Source organism: Gobio gobio, assembly GCF_949357685.1.
Source record: "Gobio gobio genome assembly, chromosome: 14".
Lineage (NCBI taxonomy): Eukaryota > Metazoa > Chordata > Actinopteri > Cypriniformes > Gobionidae > Gobio > Gobio gobio.
Genome location: NC_137107.1, coordinates 18,519,765 through 18,540,399, shown reverse-complemented (window position 1 = coordinate 18,540,399; position 20,635 = coordinate 18,519,765). Strand labels below are relative to the sequence as shown.

At 39.3% G+C, this 20,635-nt stretch overlaps 1 protein-coding gene across 3 annotated transcripts in view; it reads right to left on the bottom strand.

The window, feature by feature from the left end:
• dacha (dachshund a) overlaps nucleotides 1–20,635 on the bottom strand; it is a 207,375-nt gene that overhangs the window by 18,887 nt on the left and 167,853 nt on the right. For all 3 annotated transcript variants that reach the window (XM_079835375.1, XM_079835374.1, XM_079835376.1), the window contains exons 4-7: nucleotides 19,713–19,862; nucleotides 18,117–18,289; nucleotides 16,893–17,028; nucleotides 16,560–16,634 (exon numbers count right to left, since the gene is read on the bottom strand). In XM_079835375.1, the coding sequence (XP_079691501.1) occupies nucleotides 16,560–16,634; nucleotides 16,893–17,028; nucleotides 18,117–18,289; nucleotides 19,713–19,862 (534 nt within the window). The remainder of the gene's footprint in view (nucleotides 1–16,559; nucleotides 16,635–16,892; nucleotides 17,029–18,116; nucleotides 18,290–19,712; nucleotides 19,863–20,635) is intronic.

Genomic DNA, 20,635 nt, shown 5'->3' with positions numbered 1-20,635 from the left:
GTTGTGCTGTTCTTACAGCAAAACACATCAACGCCACTTTTTTCATTCTTGAAATGAACGTTTTTGCCTATAAGGTGATTTAGATGTTTTGCATTGCCTCCTTGAACATGAGAACACGATGCATTTGGTGATCAGCATATGGAGCTTCATCAATAGCGTGAACACAATACGCATAAAGGTATGCCAAAAATAGCAACTATCACAGTAAACACAGTCGGCTATTGGATTCAATATTGTGCATTTGGTCTTAAGTGACCGCAGCCTAGCCTACCTTCTGCTGTCTGTCATTTAAAGTTAATCAAAGAACAAAAATCACCCACTGATCTTGACTGAATAACTTTTGTAGCTAGTTTTAACATGCATTAATCTATATTTAATTTATACAGTGAAGATTATGCAATGTTATTTTACGTTTGATTCAGTTTCTGTACCTGAATTACCTGAAACTTAATTCTTAGCACGGCTCTTACTTTATTGCTGACTGTTCACTTGTATTCAATAATGTTTTAAATTTATATTATCGGGCTTATATAAGTAGTTTTTGCTGTGGAAGATCAGTTGGAATCGAGAATTGTACAATGTCACTGGTATCTACAATTTTGGTAGCTTATTTATTAGAATACAATGTTACACCGGTCAAAACGATGAAAAGAAATAAGTGTTACACATAATATTCCTTCACGGTCAATGGACCCCCGAAAGTAGCCTTGGCCAACCCCCGGCCACCCCACGTATAAAATTCTAGTTCCGCCACTGCTACCATTAGTCAAACAAACAGATAGTCCCACCCCCAAACTCACCCCATTGGTCGAGTTGTTCAAACCAACAGAGCAATCTTTTAATGCTGCCTCAGTTATTAAATCAACCTAACAAATGCCCACTTATAGTCTCTGCATAACAAACAGGGATAGAAGAAAGCATTTTAATCTCCAAAAATGATACTTCACCTTGAAGTGAGTTTCATACAGCCTACAAATTTGTTTCAAAGAGGATCAAAGCGAGACTCGACCGTACACTCAGAAACAGTAAACGCGAATATCACTCAGCGGGGAGAATATAAACCGAGCGAGCACTTCACCGTGTATTTCTGATGAAACAGAAAGCTGCTGTGTCCAAACCTCCATATAGTAGTTAATCTCTTTATTTTCACACACACACAATCCATATTTTATCCACAAGCCCTATAGGCAACCCCTCCCACCCACAGTGCCAGGCCACAAACTATAGCCCCACTGCACCAGCAATAACAGATAGAACTGGGGCTGAATAAGAAAGAGCGCGAGCAGTCATGATTCACCCCGGCTAATCTGGCCAGGGCCTCTCTCAGCGCACGTTGACACGGCCCGTCCAGGGCTCCCTACGCAAGACAAATAGGACGGCTGGGGTGGGAATTGTGATGACAGTGTATCACGGGTCACATCGATTTCCCCGCCGCATGCTCTCCCGCGCCCCACCAGATAACCCTGCACTGCTTTCTGCCCATTGTTCATACCCCACCTGTCCCACCAGCTATAAATTTTCCCCCTTCTTTCCTCGCCACTGCAAAGGGCATTAAAGAAGAGGGGAGCCGAGAGAAAGGGGAAGAATTCGCCCTCCTCCTCCTCTCCTTACAGGTTGACAGTGTGTGATTAAGTTTTTGGTGCCGGCTGAAAGTGGCGAGCAGATGAAGGTCACGCAGATAGAGTGTGAAGAGGAAAGCGCGCGAGAGGAAGAAGGATAGGGTGAGAAAAGGGGTGAGCGGAAGGGGACGCTGGAGAGAGAGGTGTGAGGTGAACTGTGAGATAAAGCTGGAGGTGAAGACCGCAGAAATGTTTAAAAGCGCAAGAGGGTGTGTGTTTATCGGTCCCGGCCGTGCGTCTGTTCCAGTTACAGACCATGTAGGCTTTAAAGTCAACATGAACATTTTGATTGTACGTTTCTTGACTTATTGTGTACGATTCATCACTGCACATTACTCCTAAGAAAAAATATGTCTTCATAATCATTCATTAAAACTGAAATGGCTTTTTGTTTCGAAACTTGTTTCATTACATTGGCTTATTTGTTCCTGAACGAATCTGTAATTTCATACAAGTGAGAAAGGAGCTGGATGAATGATTAATGTGTAAACATGTCTGATATATTAATTATATATCTGATCATTAAAATTACGTTCAGATGTTTTTGAAGCCTGCTTTACCCACTTTGTATACTTTGTTGGATATATAGTACATCCTACTTTAGGCTGAGCGATTGTTTATATCATTGCAAAATGTAAACTGTATTATCGCACAGCTCTATATATTAACTTTATTCACACACATACAGTACACTCACAAAAAGCAATAGATACTATGTAGCAAATCTCAACTGCCAGGTTTATATTTCATCACAAAATAGCTGTTTATATAAATTTGCATTCAAGTAAAGTCCAACTTCATCTTTATGAATACAGTACACTTACGTAGAGCGATTATACACTATTTAGCAAATCTCAACTGCTTGATTACTTGTATCGTTGCAAAATACTAACTATATTAACGCACAGCTTTAATCTGCTAAATGCGAATATATGGCATGAAGATATTAAGATACTATAAACATTAACATCAGGATTTTTCTGTAAAGCTGCTTTAATACAATTACAATTGACTTGGCTTTGCTTTACTTGTCAGTAAAACTTTCAGTAGACAATTTTTTTTTAAACAAATCTGTGCATCTACGTCCTCGCGCAGGTTAAATGAATGATTCAGTGACTCATTCATAATACACAAAAAACAGTGACTTGTCGCCACCTACTGGCGTAATGATGTGACTTGCAAAAAAAGGATCACTGAACGAATCAGGAAACAATTCTTGAATTGATTGAAAAGATTTGTCACTTAAGTTGATCAAAATCTCATCCTACACTCAGGATTTTTTTTACTGAGTAAAATGGGCTTTCATGAATGCGTTAAAAATCAACCTCTTTGTAGTTCTTTTTGGTGAATAGATGACTGAAATTGAAACTTGGGGAGCTGAAAACTACACATCCCAGGTCAATGCGGCAGTAGAAAGGAGGTTAATGGCAGCAGGCTCTTGAAAGCCCTGCCCTCCTGCTGGCCCCTGCACACCTAATTGCAAGTCCCTTTTAAACGACAGATTTATCTTGCTGCGGCTGCTGATAGTGTTCACTTCAATTCATTTTATTCCATCCAGCAAAGAGGGTGGAAGAGCCCTCGGCCCATGACATTTACAAAGTGCCCCCGTTCTGTCTCCCCTCACTGTAATGTGCACGAGTAATGATACTGTGTGTGTGTGCGTGTGTGCGTGTGTGTGTGTTAGGCCGAGCACAATGGGATCTGCTTGTTTGTACATAGTATGTTTGTTGGATAAAAATGTCTCTTTGGCTCCCACAATACTGAATCATTTTTTGCAAATGTAAATATTTTTAAAAGACACAAGTAACTCAAAAAATACCTGTCCCACCGAACAAAACACATCCATCCAGTCAACCCTACGAAACACTGTCAGGCGAGAGTACAAAGTGAACAAACAGATAAATAAATAAACTAACAAAAAGAAGGGAAGTGCTTTTTTCTTTTAACTGACCATTGCAATCAATAATTCATCTATAAGACCTTTTATTTTCTGTCCACTAAAAATAAAGACAATATGAAGTTTCTAGAAAAAGCTTTCTTACCGGTCAAAAACAAAGAAACTCAAGTACCACCATGGCCACCAGAGAGGAAAAGAAAGAAAAGAAACAGAGGGGAAAGCTTTGCTTTGAGATTTACACCAATTGGAAAGCTTGAATTAAATGCTTACAAAGATTTATTTCAAATGTTTTTATATAGGATTATTAGGAACACCTGTTCAATTTCTCATTAATGCAATTATCTAATCAACCAATCACATGGCAGTTGCTTCAATGCATTTAGGGGTGTGGTCCTGGTTAACTCCAAACTGAATGTCAGAATGGGAAAGAAAGGTGATTTAAGCAATTTTGAGCGTGGCATGGTTGTTGGTGCCAGACGGGCCGGTCTGAGTATTTCACAATCTGCTCAGTTACTGGGATTTTCACGCACAACCATTTCTAGGGTTTACAAAGAATGGTGTGAAAAGGGAAAAACATCCAGTATGCGGCAGTCCTGTGGGCGAAAATGCCTTGTTGATGCTAGAGGTCAGAGGAGAATGGGCCGACTGATTCAAGCTGATAGAAGAGCAACTTTGACTGAAATAACCACTCGTTACAACCGAGGTATGCAGCAAAGCATTTGTGAAGCCACAACACGCACAACCTTGATGCGGATGGGCTACAACAGTAGAAGACCCCACCGGGTACCACTCATCTCCACTACAAATAGGAAAAAGAGGCTACAATTTGCACAAGCTCACCAAAATTGGACAGTTGAAGACTGGAAAAATTTTGCCTGGCCTCGATTTCTGTTGAGACATTCAGATGGTAGAGTCAGAATTTGGCGTAAACAGAATGAAAACATGGATCCATCATGCCTTGTTACCACTGTGCAGGCTGGTGGTGGTGGTGTAATGGTGTGGGGCACACCATTTTTTTTTCTTGGCACACTTTAGGCCCCTTAGTGTCAATTGGGCATTGTTTAAATGCCACGGCCTACCTGAGCATTGTTTCTGACCATGTCCATCCCTTTATGACCACCATGTACCCATCCTCTGATGGCTACTTCCAGCAGAATAATGCACCATGTCACACAGCTCGAATCATTTCAAATTGGTTTCTTGAACATGACAATGAGTTCACTGTACTAAAATGGCCCCACAGTCACCAGATCTCAACCCAATAGAGCATCTTTGGGATGTGGTGGAACGGGAACTTCGTGCCCTGGATGTGCATCCCACAAATCTCCATCAACGAATGCTTTCAGCACCTTGTTGAATCAATGCCACGTAGAATTAAGGCAGTTCTGAAGGCGAAAGGGGGTCAAACACAGTATTATGGTAAATGGACTGCATTTATATAGCGCTTTTAACAGACCTACGGCCATCCAAAGCGCTTTACATTTTTGCCTCACATTCACCCATTCATACACCGCCGGCGGTGTCAGCAATGCAAGGCGCCATCCAGCTCGTCGGGAGCAGCTGGGGTTAGGTGTCTTGCTCATGGACACCTCGACACTTGGTCAGGTGGAACCGGGGATTGAACCACCAACCTTCCAGTTTGTAGACAACCTACATGAACCACTGAGCCACTGCCACCCAAGTATTAGTATGGTGTTCCTAATAATCCTTTAGGTTATGTCCAGTAACCCAGTAACCAATCAGAAATAATTGTTATCATTCATTTAATTTGATTATATAATTTATTTTTTTACTATAAATTGTGTGTGTGTGTGTGTGTGTGTGTATATATGTGTGTGTATATATATATATATATATATATATATATATATATATATATATATATATATATATATATATATATATATATATATATATATATATATATATATATATATATATATATATATATATATATATATATATATATATATATATATATATATATATATATATATATATATATATATATATATACACACACATATATACACACACACACACACACACACACACACACAATTTATAGTAAAAAAATAAATTATATAATCAAATTAAATGAATGATAACAATTATTTCTGATTGGTTACTGGGTTACTGGACATTGTTATTCTGTTAACATTTATTTAGTGCGTTGACGAGCCATCATCCATGTAAAGTGTTCTCGAATGTACTAGAACCTCATCAAATCTGAAAACGCTTTCTCCTCATGTCTCTTCCCCGAACTTTACTTCTAAAGATGGTTTTCTCTCAGCGAGTTGCTTGACATAATGTCAGCCTTCCCAGAGACGGTGGATTCTGCCCCCCGTTCCATATGGATGAACAGATGCCGGGGATAGGAACGAGAGAAAGAAGGCTATCTCCCTCAGCGCCTTTAACCCCAATGTGCTTTTCTTGCCCCCATATATTTGTTAGTTTTTATTTTGTACATGTGTCGGAGGGGGACATCTCCTGAATATTCAAAGGGATCCAATTAGGGGGTAATTTAGTGCGCATCTACGGCACAGTGTTTTTGTCAGGTACGTGTACATGATCGCACCCGCGCGCACACACTAATATAGGTTTGTTTACACAAAGATTTACATATGAAGATCAAGGCACACAGCTAATCACCATAATTGCCATAGTAAATGTTAAAAGATGGGCAACAGCTAATTATTTGAGGTTGTTTTGAACTGTGAGGTCCTTTTTAGCACTATATTAATAATGTCAGGAGAGAGGAAATTAGTGACAAGTGTGTATAATGGTGCAGTCTGAGCCAAAAGTTGTAGCTGCTGACTTTACTATTCGTTTTGCCTTGTTTTTAGGATGAGGGCTGGTCAGGTGTCTTATATTTTACCCTACTTCAAAAATAAACAGAAGCCTTTTAGTACCATTTAAGACTGTGTAGTAATGTTACTAAATTATTTTTATTGTAATTTGTCTGGATGTTTTACTATTATTACTATTATTATTATTATGTAAATCCCACTATTCTCAAAGTTGATTCTCATGAGATTAAAATAATTAGGTATACATAAAATATAAAGTTAAAAATAATGTAATTTGTAATACAATGATTTTCTTTTACATTTAAATGAACATAAATACTAATGTGATGTATAAATATTTTAACATTTGAATGTCTATTATTATTATTAATAATATTTGCATTTTAACATTTAATTAACTTTTGTCTTTTTAATTTGGAACCATAGTAATAAAAATTACACTTCGACTTCTTTTTTTTTGCATTACTACGATGTAAGAATATCTTAATGGTCCTAAAATAAGCTTCATTGTCTTTGTTTCTGTTAGTTTTTGGTTTAAATATGACATCTTTGATGACCTGTGAACCGGTTTTGTGTAATTGACTCATTCTCAGTCAGTCTCATTTGTCGATCACGTAAGGTTGAGTGAGCACACAACACTTGTCCTGAACAGTTTGTGCCTCTGGGGAAATGACTGGACGGCAATGGTTAGAGGAGTTTGCCTTAGTGGTTAAGAGAAATCAGGAAGAAAAAGGAAAACGCAGGAGAAGTAAAACAAGACCATGTAAACACTGAGAAGCGAAATATGAGATTTAGAGAATAGGAGAGGAGATCAGACCTTCTTGCCGAAGCTGATGGCACACAGACTCTGATGGAGCGTTAGCCCGCTAGAGAAAAAAGCTTGAGAGAGACAGATCGCCCCTCTGCCAGTTAGACATTTATTCCCAACAAGATGGCAGTGTTTGACAGGAGGCGCCAGGGGAGCCCTAAAGCATGGGGATCCAAACGCCTGGGTGGTATTTATAGCTGTGAGACACAGTCCAATCAGACCCAACTCACAGAGGAGTAACATGACGGAAGAAACTCCTAGATGAACAACCTCACCGATTCACAAACATACAGAGATGTGTGTTACTGGACAGTCCTCGATCTACACGACAACCTGCAACTTACATAAAATAGGTGTGATAGTGTGCAGTAAAGCTCTGGTCACATTTACCATTGTTTGGCAAAATGTGCATGATCGAGAGTTTTGCATGAGGACTTGAAAAAGTTCCCCATGTAGCTTTTGCTAGTTTTCAAGTTGTTCATGCGAATTCACAGTGCTGACCAATAGACAGCTGCTTGGTTTGAAAGTGATTTATGTGTGAGCAGTGCTTCATACATCTCTACACGTGGGCAAAATATGCTCACTGTTCACAAGTAACCACCTACAACCACACAACAATGCATTTAAAACCATTCACAGCAGTCTAGCTTTATGGTGGCCCATTTCCTTCATAAATGCATCTAATTGAACGTACTAATCTGAAAGATCCTCTGGTTTGTTGACTTCAACAATTCAATAATTCAACAAAGCACAGAAACTTCCTACCACCAAACCGCAAGCTATTTTACCGGCACAGTAAATGAAAGTCAATGAAAACGAAACGGTGCACGAGTCACTCCCCATCACCTCTTAATTTCATTCTTCGACTTCAAATAATTCTCAGGGGTTACACTTCCAAAACTTGAGGTCTACAGGGCCCCTGATTCACTAGAGTGCAGAATAACAAGCTACATTAAAACCAGGCCCCCAAAAGGAAATGCACAAAGCACTTAATGAGCTCAAGCAAAGCAAAGGACCAATGTTCGTTAGTTAACCCCCACGATACATACGTATACACAAAAAAAGATGAAAGCAGGACAATAAAAAGCCCTAGCAGTAATAGGTTGAAGGAGGAAGTGAATGAGGGGGTATTAGTGTATATTACATTTTAACAACCATATGAAGGCTGGACCGCAGAACACGTCTGGGCTGTTCTGGAAGATAGAGGATGGTGGGAATGCAAAATTAAAGAATAGTTAAGTCTAAATGGTGCAATGAGAGCTATAAAAGTGGCACTGCATTGACTTACTGTATCAGCATAATAGCTAACTAGAAATCAACAGTTCCGTGAACTAGAAAGCTAAACTAAATCCGCTTTTTCTGTTTTTCTGACATTTTTCCACTTTCAGGTATAAGAGAATGTAGACAGGAAGTTATGTGGGAATGGGATAAGGAAATAAAATTAACTGGACTCAAACCTCTGTTTCTCAAGCAAGCACCAAGGCTCAATGAGTCATGGCTTTTAAGGCTTTTCAATGAGGCCATGGCTTTTAAGGATTTTAGTATCAACAACTATTCAAACTTTCACCAAGTATAAAACTCCTTTTAAAACAACGACATAGACTAAAAACAAACAGAACTAATTTGGGCTACAAGAGACTGCCTGAAAGGGCAATTTAAATGAACAAATACACCTGCAAATAAACAGGAAAGTAAACAAACTAGAAAAGAGGCCAGGCTGCATTTTCCTGACACTCCAGCCCTGTGCCTAATGAATATGTGTACATGAAATGAGCCTTAATGAGCATTTCCTTCTCCCCCAATTAACATGTAAAGAGCAGTAGGTGGAATATTAAATGAGAGGAATACTAGGTCAACAAAGCAGCCCTTAACCTGCGAGCAGGAGGAATGGACCTGCGAGATGAACGCGTCTCAAGGGACACAGAAAAGAACCCGAGACGCTAGCGATAAAGTTTTCCTCATTCCGTGCAATATTCTTTCCTTTTCTTTATTTGGAAAAGTGAACTCTCTTTTTATAGCATATCGTGATTGAAAGATCAGAATACAGTTTGAATTGAGTCTAATCTATATGACAAAACCAACCTTTATACAGATAGACAAATAACATTTAAAGTCTTTAAGTTCTGCCACCCAAAATCTGTTTTCAGGGCGTATACAAATTTGCGTGGTAAAATGTACTCTACAATGAGAACATCCTCTCACTCTGATACCACCTGGGTAGAACTAGCATTAGAAAGAAGAAATATTAACCGGAAGCAAATTGTACTTTTGCCCTGCATCTGAATTTGCAAGAATGTGCATCTGAAGAGTTGTCATTTTCAAATCCTCTATTAAAAACCCATCAAAATGATGTACAAAAGTGACTGAGCTACTGTTTGAAGTTAATTTTGAGAAAAATCAAGTTACATTTTCTGAAGGTTCCAAACAAAAATCCCTTAGCAATCACCTACCTTAAAATCCCTGGTAAAATCACCAAATTTGACACACCAAATCAAAACCAATATATATATATATAATTAATAATTTTTTCCCACAATTTGAGTAACATTAATGAAATGGACAGCCTATATATTAAGACCTACTGTACCGCACGGATCTAATATAATGTAACACATCAGGTGTTTTCTCCCAACAGTTAACCGAACGCTCATTTAAGACAAAACAGATAATGTTTGCGTGAATACTCGCCAAGACAGACATTTTGAAGTACAGTAATTCTGTGTATGTGTGTATTTAATTCTGGTTGGTGTATTGTTTTCTGTTATCGGTGCGAGTATCTCTGCTCGCCTTGGGGCAGCTTTCCTTCAGATGTGATAGTGACACCGCACAGGAGACTGCGCAAGCCTGAGAGACAAAACCTGTTCCAACTCTTCCCTCAGAACCAGAGCAGAACACAAGCACCTGTCCTCACCCTTCTCCTCCTCTCTGCCTTCATCTGTGTGTGTGTGTGTGTGTGTGTGTGTGTGAGAGAGAGAGAGAGAGAGAGAGAGGAGATAGAGCCCACATCATTTATCACTTGTGTTCTCGTCCAAAAATGTCGCTTTTGTGGGGTGACTTTCATCCGTGCTAACCTTGCCCCAAATTGCTAACTGTTTACTTTTTCTTTTCCAACATGTCATTGATTTTCCTCACCAAATATCTGTTCCTCATCGTTAACACAAAGAGAAACACTGTGTGCAGCGAGCAGACCCCCTAACCCTCCAGCCGGAGAGCTCTCGAGGGCCGCTGGGGCCCCGCAAAGGGTCTTGGTTTAATTAAACCATCACAAACGCGCTTAGAACAGCAATCAACCTAATGATCAAAAAGGGTCTTCAAAGCCCATGGATGGTCCCCTTTGCACATATCTGAAGGAGGGGCTTGTGAGTAAACAAACAAAAATGAAGATTAAAAATACAAGGCTCGAAAAGCCAAGCGTTTGCTGTTTGAGGACCGATCCCTGACTTGGAACGAAGTAAAGCGATGGCTTCGGTTTCCTTTTGCGTTTGTTGTGACTTATTTACCAGCACGCTTATCTCAAAGGGCGAAACAATGGCGCACATTTCTATCAGAAATCATTACAGGCCATTTCAAATCATTTCCGCGCAGCTAATTTCATAATAGCGGAGGGAAACATTGATTGTAACCAGATGCTACATATCTACTCTGTGGAAAACTGGACAGAGCAATTACGCAGCACAAGTCTCGGCCTACCCCGTGCTCCCTCTCGCACACACAAATGTACACTAAGTGCTTCTATGGCCAAAGTGCTTCACATCAGCTTAAGCCAAATACATTAGCACATTATCATACAACACATATAGACTCGGGACTAGATTTTAAGTGTACAATGAAGTGATTTCTGAGAAACACAAATCAAAGAAAAACACGGTGGCACCTGCATAGCAGGTTGTCAGGTCTATGTTATGCACGTTGAACACTTGTCAATTGATTTAGTCCAATTTAGATCAAACATCCATGTTAGGGACCTATATTTCATCCTAATCGAGATGTAAATGAATGATCATAGGGCTGTGGCTATGTTTTAAGTCAACGTGAAGTCAAATGAACCTTTATTGGGTCAATCTTGAACTATTTATCCCCTCCACCAACCTGAGATCACTTTTCACTATCCAATCAATTGTTGATGAACAAAGTGAAGTCCTGCCCTGCACTTCTCATTTTTACTTTGAAATATTGGTCTTTCTGGGAAGTTCGTATACGTTTTGGGAAGTCGTAATCACAACATCTGTTGCATTCAAATCACTTTGGATGTAGCAATTAAATTTAACAAATTTAATTCGATACATATGCTACATTCATTGCAACCGCCATCCTTTCCCAATGACACACCTCAAAATCTCGGTGCTCGAAGAATTTCAAAGATTTTCCTACTCGTAATTACAACTTTGTGTGCCGTTCATGGTGTTTGACTCATACATTTGATCTTTTTGACATGACTTGAATGCTCCAGTAGTCACATGAAAATGGGCTGTAAATATGATTGCCTTCTACGTTAGCTTAGCACATTAGCATTAATACCATGGTAATAATACAATTCTGTATAGATCAAACATTTACAGTTTTTTGGTTCTGTCCGCTCCAAATAAAGGTGTAATTTTATGCTCATGTGGCTCTAAATTGTCCTCCTAAACAATATGCCTCTCAGCTCTGGAAAACACCTATACATTTAAGTAAAGTTGGTCGCTTGGTTTTCGCTCATAAATGTTGTTCAATGGTTTGGGATTCAATGAAAAACAATAATAGGCCAAAGTGTTCCGTTTGCTGTTTACCAAGAAGAAATCCTTCTTGCACGTGCAGCATGGCTTCGTTACACTTTTTCTCAAAGGCCTGCAAGAATCAGTGGCCTGATTGTAAGATTAATGTTAGTGTGTGCTAAATGGTTTGCATATGAACCAAAACCACACATAATATCAGAATTTCCTTTTGCTCTTTAATGGAAGAAATGAGAGACCCTGCCTGCAGTGAGAGCAGCTCCTGTTGGCATTCAACCAGCCCTGAGTGAAGGAGAGGAAGAGAGGTAAAGAGAACGAGTGATTTATGGAGAGCTAGAGAGGGGGTTCACTCACTAAAGTCCCATTGAAACACAGTGCTCCTGGCCCCGGGCTTCACCATTCATCACCACGTACCACCACGTCACTTTGTTTATCATCACCGACACACACACACACACACACACACACACACACACACACACACACACACACACACACACACACACACACACACACACACACACACACACACACACACACACACACACACACACACACACACACACACACACACACACACACACACACACACACACACACACACACACACACACACACACACACACACACACAGAGGCCAAACAGTGCTTAAAATTCAATGGCCCTTTCGTGAGGATTCGGGAAAACTGGCCCCGAGTAATCTATAGCCCCGTTTCCACAGCAAGAACTTTCCCCAGGAACTAGAGACTTTGGGGTGATACTTGGTGCGTTTCGACCGCAGGAACGGGGGTCTAAATTAAGTTCCAGGTAAAAATGTCCCCCTCAAAGTGGCCCTGCTTGCGAGGTAGTACTTTTTCAAAGTTCAGGAACTATTGGGGGTGGGACGTGGGCGCTGAACATGCTGATTGGTTGAGTTCATGCAGCATTTTATTTTAATCTAAAAGTCTGTTGCGATGCGTGCAGTGAGAGTTGTTTGCTATTCGAATCAACAATGGAGTTTAAAAAATACGACCGATGGACCAACGACTAGGTTCAGGCTTTATTAAGCTTATATGCGGAGGACGAAATCCAAAGGGAACTGGAAAGTTGTGCGAAGTCCTACGTCACAGGGCTAATCTTCGCCGTACTTTAGACCGCAATGGAAATTCAGACAGCAGCAGGTCTGGGGGAAAAAGAGTTCCAGGGACAAATTTTTTCAGGTAATTTTGGTGGAAACGGGGCTTATGTTTGTGAGACTTTAGATTTGTTGCTTAGAGGTTGAGGTGCAGTGACATTTACCTTTGTTCAGCAAATTTTCATTGGCAAAATCCAGTCATTTCAATAGGAATCATGAATTACGTTTGAGGACGAAAGATTTCCCCTCAAAGATTTTGCAACGGATTCAAGTTGGTCAAGTGAATTTGCCATGTGGACCAACAGAAAACTGCTTGGTTTGAAAATTACTTCTTTGTGAGCTGTGTATCATATATCACTACAATATTATTAAGGGATGTTAAAATAACAATTACATTTTAGGTATTAAACTTCAGCATATATATATATAATTTTATTCCACACCATGTGTGCTACAAATATAAAGTATACCTCAAATTAAGCTGCTTTTTGAGGACATAAGTGATCTTTATGATTTTCACTAAAGACTAAAAAGTCCCATAGACCATGCAGGGGCCAGAATATCACAGAATTAGGCTGCATCCGAAATCGCATATTTCCCTACTATCTAGTACTATACAGATTCCCTACTATACAGATTCCCTACGAAAACAGTATGCGACGAGAGTAGTATGACCGTATACTCATAAAAGAGTAGGCAAAAAGTTCCCCGGATGACCTACTGGCGAGATTCTGAAGTGTGCATACGATGGACACTTTACTATCCCATGAGGCCACAGGAGACGATTTGTGAATTTGTCCAGATTACATTCATACTACATACATTCATACAATATCAAATTTTTTTTTTTTAGCGGCCATTAATTATTTACTACAAATATGTACCTACTCAAGAGAGTATGTGATTTTGGATGCATAGGGAAGGCTTTTTTGAATTAGGCCAATAAGCAACATCCTAGCAGCTGCACAGCAACATCCTGGCAACCATCCAGAACACCCTAGTATTGTGGTGGCGGGTTTTGCACAGGCAAACACGACTCACATTTTCAGCAGAAAATATCTACTCTTCTGATATGAGATTTAAAAATCCGTCGCAGGTCATATAAGTGTTTTTGCATGTTTACTGTTTTATGTATTAGAACCCTAACCCTATTTTTTTACAGTCTATGATTAGAACCAAAGATAAATAGGTTAAAAAGAAAGAGGATATTAAGTAAAGCGGGGTGTGAATTACTGAAGGTCAATAAATAGACACACTAATATGAACAGAAGAGAATTCATAACACCATGTAACACACTTGGACAGCACATCGTAGAAGTAAACTAGAGCAGACATGAGATATAATCATGGCCGATCTTTACTAAGTCAATCCTCTCAGGTGTTCAAGAGGGACTTGCTGCTGTGTGTGTGTGGGGATTGGTAAAATGGTAGTGCAGAAGTCTACTGATACATGTTTGAAGATATAAAGTCTGTGTGACGGTGAGTTTGGAATCTGCTGGAATGATCAGGAGAGAAAAAAAAAGTAGTCATCGGGTGTGAGTATGTGGCCAGTGACCTAAATTTCCTGCATTCTTTTCTCAACCCTGCAGTAAATGCGGCATGCTGCACTTTTAAAAACAAGAGCGGTTTGTGGTATTCACGCATTTGTGTGTGTGAGTGTGTTTGGGGTAGATTCTTTTCCAGACACATTAATAAAATATGGTCGGAGGCCAGGTGCACACTGAATCTCTTTAAGAGAGCCTCAGGGCATCTTTGCATTGTCTCCTCCCAGCAGTCCTGTGTGTGATGTGCGTTAGGGGACGCCACCTGCTGTACCAACACACACTCGCGCGCAAGTTACGCTCCAGAAACGGTGCCCACACACACCACGACATCCGAGATTCTCTCACACACACACCTGCATATCTTTGAGTCATAGAAAAATAAAAAACACTTTCTTATAATGATAAATGATGCACTTAGCTGCTCTAACAGCTCTCTTACACTCATCTACACACACAGGCCATAAATATGAACTTCATACATGTTCAGTTAAGCTTCTAATTAAGTCATTAATTAAAAGAGAAGTGTTGTGACGCTGATATACTGCCAGTCTAAACCAACGGGCGTAAATTTAACTAACGAGCAATGTTGTGCGTGATGTCAATACACTCGGCAGCGTTAAACTGACATCATCTAGGAGTCAGCTGCAATTTACTACATTGTTCCTGAGACGATGTTTAAAATTTGATCTACGTCTCACACGTGAGCGGTATGTTTTCCACTGAGTTTCTCACATGTGAGTGGTATGTTTTTATATTGTTACTACAGTACATTCACTAATAATTGTGTGGATTGTTTGCATTTAAATGCACAGGAATTAGTTCCTAATCTCATTCTAATTATAATCAGACATGTTATAGACCTTATGCGCCAGAGAAACAAGCCATCTTTAGAATTTTGTCTTCGACTTTCCGTTTCTGCGGTAGCTCTGTATATTGTATATATACTGTATATAGAGTAATTAGCTGGCGGATTTACTTATTGTAGTTAAGTAAGAGATAATGTACATCCAAAATATTTTATAAGCTCTTTAAATGCAAAGCTTCCCCAAAGAGAGCAGTTGCTTATGCGGCAAGTTCAAACTGGACATTTAAGGGATACGGTACAGTCATACCACATACCACCGGTATTTCCCCACATAAATAATTATGTGGATATGAGGTATTGATTTATGATGAAGCTCTTTTAAAATTGTACCTGTTTGTTATTTTATAATAAAATACAGTGAGTGTACAAAACAATCTTATCAAAATGGCAGCAGCTGCAGAAGAAAACCTGGATGACATGTATAAATTATTTTACACAAAATATTGATTTGAGTTTTAATATTTTATTAGCTTGCCAAACACAAAACTTCCACGAAGAAAACACAGTTCAGTTACCCCGATGAGCCTGTGTTATCAGTTTTTATAGGTTGTTATCAGGGGATAACAAACTGCTGGATGGTGTGATTGACCAAACGCAATCAAGTATTCCAGAGTCGTGTAATAACCAAAGTTATCGTGAGCATTGTAATGTTTGAAGTGGATGTCATAACAAATGTCAGACTAGGCCGTGAAAATTGTAAAACAAGCGGTTCATTCATAAATCCGTAAGAACTTTCCTTCATTCTGTGGAAATACAAACCGGAAGACAGAAGGAAACGAGCACAGTGCTGAAAATGGGCGGGGCTACATAAGGCAACATGTGTTTTCTTGTAATTTTGTATAAAAAGTATAACATTTCATCTTAACACTTTTATAAGGCCACCCTTATATACCCCTATTTGTGCATATGCACATTCGTGACTTTAAGGAACGGTTATATTTAGAGATGTGTACATTTCAATCTGCGTGATTGGGAATTTCTCCTGACAGAATTAGCATTGGGTTCAAGTTTTTCACACAAATATGTTGCGTGACCAACAGAAAGGTGTTTGGTTTGAAAGCGAGAGACTCCTGTGTAAGTGGTACTTCACGCACTGCTACACTATTAACAATGTGACCGTATTCCCACAGAATTTTGTGTTGTACTTTAACACCATGTGTGCGCTGCAAGCGGGTGTTTTAGTGTGATACCTTTCTCTTTAAGGATTTTCTTCATATTGATGCCGGTGTCTCGTTCTTGCAGTTCTCCATCGGTCTGGTTCAAAACTGCACACATAAAGAGAAAACATGTATGTGTCATCAAGGTTGTCCCCAGGATTGATACAATTCTGACAAAACCTCCCATTGGGAGCATGTGGGAACGTTGTCATTTGTAAAAAAATATTTGCATATGAAATACATTTTTTATTCATTTTTTTTAATTTAATTAAAGTTAGTCTGTAGTCATTATAATTAGCTTTATAGAAAACATTCAGTCTATGGTTTGTCCACATTTAAACTAATTGTATGTGTGTCTGTACTGACCCAGGCGTTCGGGACTCTGTGTGTGTGGGTTTGGTGAGCTGGACACACTACTGCTGGGGTGGGAAGACGGCTGTGATCCGGGACGAGGGGCTTCTTCCAGAGATGGAGCAGGAGACGGACTGTCCTGTACACACTCCTGATAAACACACATACAGATTCAGTTCACATATTCTTTACAAAGGACTCAAACAGGCCTGCCATTTTAACTGAACAAAACTGGGTTTCATAGTATGATCAGGCAACTATAATAGTACATCAGTTATACTGCTATAATAAGTGATTGGTTTTTTCAATCAACAATATCTGATAAAAAAAAAAATCTCTTTAATATCTCAACTGTTTCTTTTAGACAGCAATGAGGTTACACGACTTTTGCTCAAGTCTCCTGCTTGTTGATGTTTCTCCTGAGGAAAAGACCTCAGAAGTGTTTCAGAGATCTCAACAAAATCTCAAAATGTGATCAGATTTGCTAGTCAGATATTTAAAGATATTAACTAAATTGTCACATTCATTTCTATAGCTCTGTACTTATTTGTGTCTCTTATTTTTCCAAAGGAATTTTAGGAAAAACATCTGGGACAAAGTTGATTTTTAAGTGAAACAACTGAGATGTCCATTCCTCCAGAGGAATGAAAAATCAACCAACATTTTCTTTTTTCACAGTAAAATCTTCTGTTGCGGTACCCAGACAGAAGCTATTGCTATTTAGTGTGTGGTAGTGAATATCTATGTAAAAGTGTGCATGCGTGCGTGTGTGTGTGTACTGTACGCCTCGGGCCACTTCTGCATCTCAGAGAAACACACAAGTGTCCTCCTCCAACTGTAAATTGACTCACACACTCTCCTCTCAGGGGGAACATGGCAGTAAGATAACAGATAGTGTTTGTCTTAAAAGCCTGCATCTAATATTCCCTAACACACGCTCCACACGGACCCGACAGAACATTTATCCTGTTATTCCTCCTCCGAGTATTTGGAATCAAACTCTCTCTTGTAGAAATTAAGACGGTTTGGTATACAGCTCTCTCCCAGGTGTTAAATGGCTCATAGAGCGAGACAGGCTCGTATCTAACGTGTCACTGGAGCAAGACACCGATCCGAAGGGATCTGCAGCTGATGTGCTGTGCACGCGGTGAAAATGAGCTGACTCTAGCTGAGAGTCCTAATGAATGACTTTTCTGCGCCTGGCCACTGAAGTCTCAACTTTGTGGCTGCGTGTGTTACCTTGATGACGGACGCTCCTGCTCTGGACAGGGGGCTGTGCATCTGAGCAGCTGCGGCCATGTTGGCGATGGTGTTCAGGTGGTTCATCTGGTTCATCGCCATGGCAACGGAGGCAGGCGGCAGACTGACGGGCAGCAGGGGGTGGGGCATCATCATAAACGGCAGGTCCAGCCCTGAGAGAGGACGACACAGAGAGAGGGGCGGACTGTTTTAACACGAGGCAGCAATCACTTCGGTTGAACTCACGCAACACGCCCAACTGGAGAGCAAAACTAAGACAATGACAGTATACACCTTAGTCTATCCTGATGTAATATGGAAACTCAAAGTTACAGTAGTCTATTTTTAATGCTGAAGGTCTATGAGAGGATGGAAAATGATCATGAGATGTTTTTATTATAACTTTTAAAATTATACATATTTTTTTTAATATTCTTTGATGAATAGAAAGATCAAAAGAACGGCATTTATTTTAAATGGAAATGTGTCGCAAAGAATACACCTTATTGATGCTGTATTTGTATGTATCAAGAAGATTCCCATCGAAAACTATTATAAGAAAATGCTTAATGTGTTTAATGCATTTTCATTTTTTTTTTTATAAAACAGACAAAGATGAACCCAGAATATCAGTTTCATGTAAACATATTCCCGTATAAAACCATTATTTACAAAAACACTAAACGTGCAATTTAGTTCATATCACATCACGCCTGTATATAGTATGCTTCATCATTAAAATGTATATTGAATTTGATCTTTTAATATGACTGTCTTTAGTGCACAAGGTGTCTTTCACATTAAGCATTTTTTATGTCCCATTGTTTTAGTGACTAAAATGCTGTGGCAGGTGCTATATATCTTGTAATTTGTTTGTTTTTCTTCTTTTGAGATAGATGTTTTACCTGCAATACCTGAATCAATACTTTTTTCTTTTTAAAGGTGATGTTAGAATACTCTCTTTGACCGGGGTGACACAGCGACCCTGGCTCAACCAATGGCATATAATCTTGGTGCGGGACTATCAGTTTGTCTGACCAATGTTAGATGGGGGGTATTCAGGAAACGTGTTTGAAAGCACTCATTATTTTACAATTCCACACTTTTAACCACACTTTAATATTCCTGTTCTTACTGGGCATAATTCATCTGCAGATTGATTCGTCAGTGCAGACCGATTAAGCAGTGCAGATTTGTTATGCTAAAGAAATAAATGTAACACTATTTAATTGTTTGAAATGACTTCTCTTTTATGTAACCAAGATTGTGTAAGCCAATAATATCATAGCAATGAATAGAATCAAGCTCAATGTTTCACTCAAAGTACATCCCTTTAATGGAGTACAATGTTCTTCAAATACTGTTCATGTTGTCTTTAAACAAAACAAAAAAAAGTGGTACAAGAAAACATGAAAATGATTTGATAGTCATGAATACAAAACCTTATTTTTAACGTAAGAGCGAACCAAATGAATGAACCACTGAACCAAAGAATGATAACTAACACGACGTGTAGCTCAATCGGACCGAGAGGAATCAATGCACCTGGAGCTGGCGATCAAGTGAATGAGTGGAGGTGATGAATGAATGACTCACGGTTAGCCAGGAGATGACTCTGCTGTAGGGAAGAGAGATGAGACCCTGACAGGCCGTGCTGAGCGGAGAGGCCCACGTGAGCCAGGGCATGCTGGGCTCCGGAGGGGGGGGACTGGAGTTTCTCTTTATCCCAGGACGACTCACTGCCGCCTGGAGACAGCAGAGGGATAGAGAGGGAGGGTTGAGTGAGCGTCTGGATCCCTATATAGAGCCAGATCTCCACATGTAATCACAGAGACAAGACTGGAGAATATGGATACAAACCATTAAAAGCTTTTCCTTGCTCTTTTGATTCGTACTATGCGAAAATACTGTAAGAGCTCAAACACTTTAGTCCATCCAGATATAATATAGAAACTCATTTGCACATGCTCTTTTAAAATTAAAGGTTCCAAAGGGGGGGTTTCACAAAGATGCCAAAGCAGAACCATTTTTGGTTCCACAAAGAACCTTTCAGTGAACATAAAAAAACATTTTTTCTTAGTGTGAAGAACATTTTAATAATCTAAAGAACCTTTTTCAACTATGAAGAATCTTAATTGTTCCATGGACGTTAAAGGTTCTTTATGGAATGACACCAATATAGAACCTTTGAATCTAAAAGTTACAGTAGTCTGTTTAATGCTCAACGTCATTGAGAGGATGGAACATGAGAAAACGCTGAACTTTCAGCATCATTACTGCAGTCTTCAGTGTCACATGATCCTTCAGAAACCATTCTAATATGATGATTTGGTGCCCAATAAACATTTCTTATCATTATCAATTTTGAAAACAGTTTTTGAAATCTTTATGGAAGCTGTGATGCATTTTTTATTCCAAGGTTCTTTGATGAATAGAAAGTTGTTGCAATGTTTTATGTTCAAGTTTAATTTACATTATTCTCAATTGTAATTCTCATTACTGTAATGCAAAATTTTACA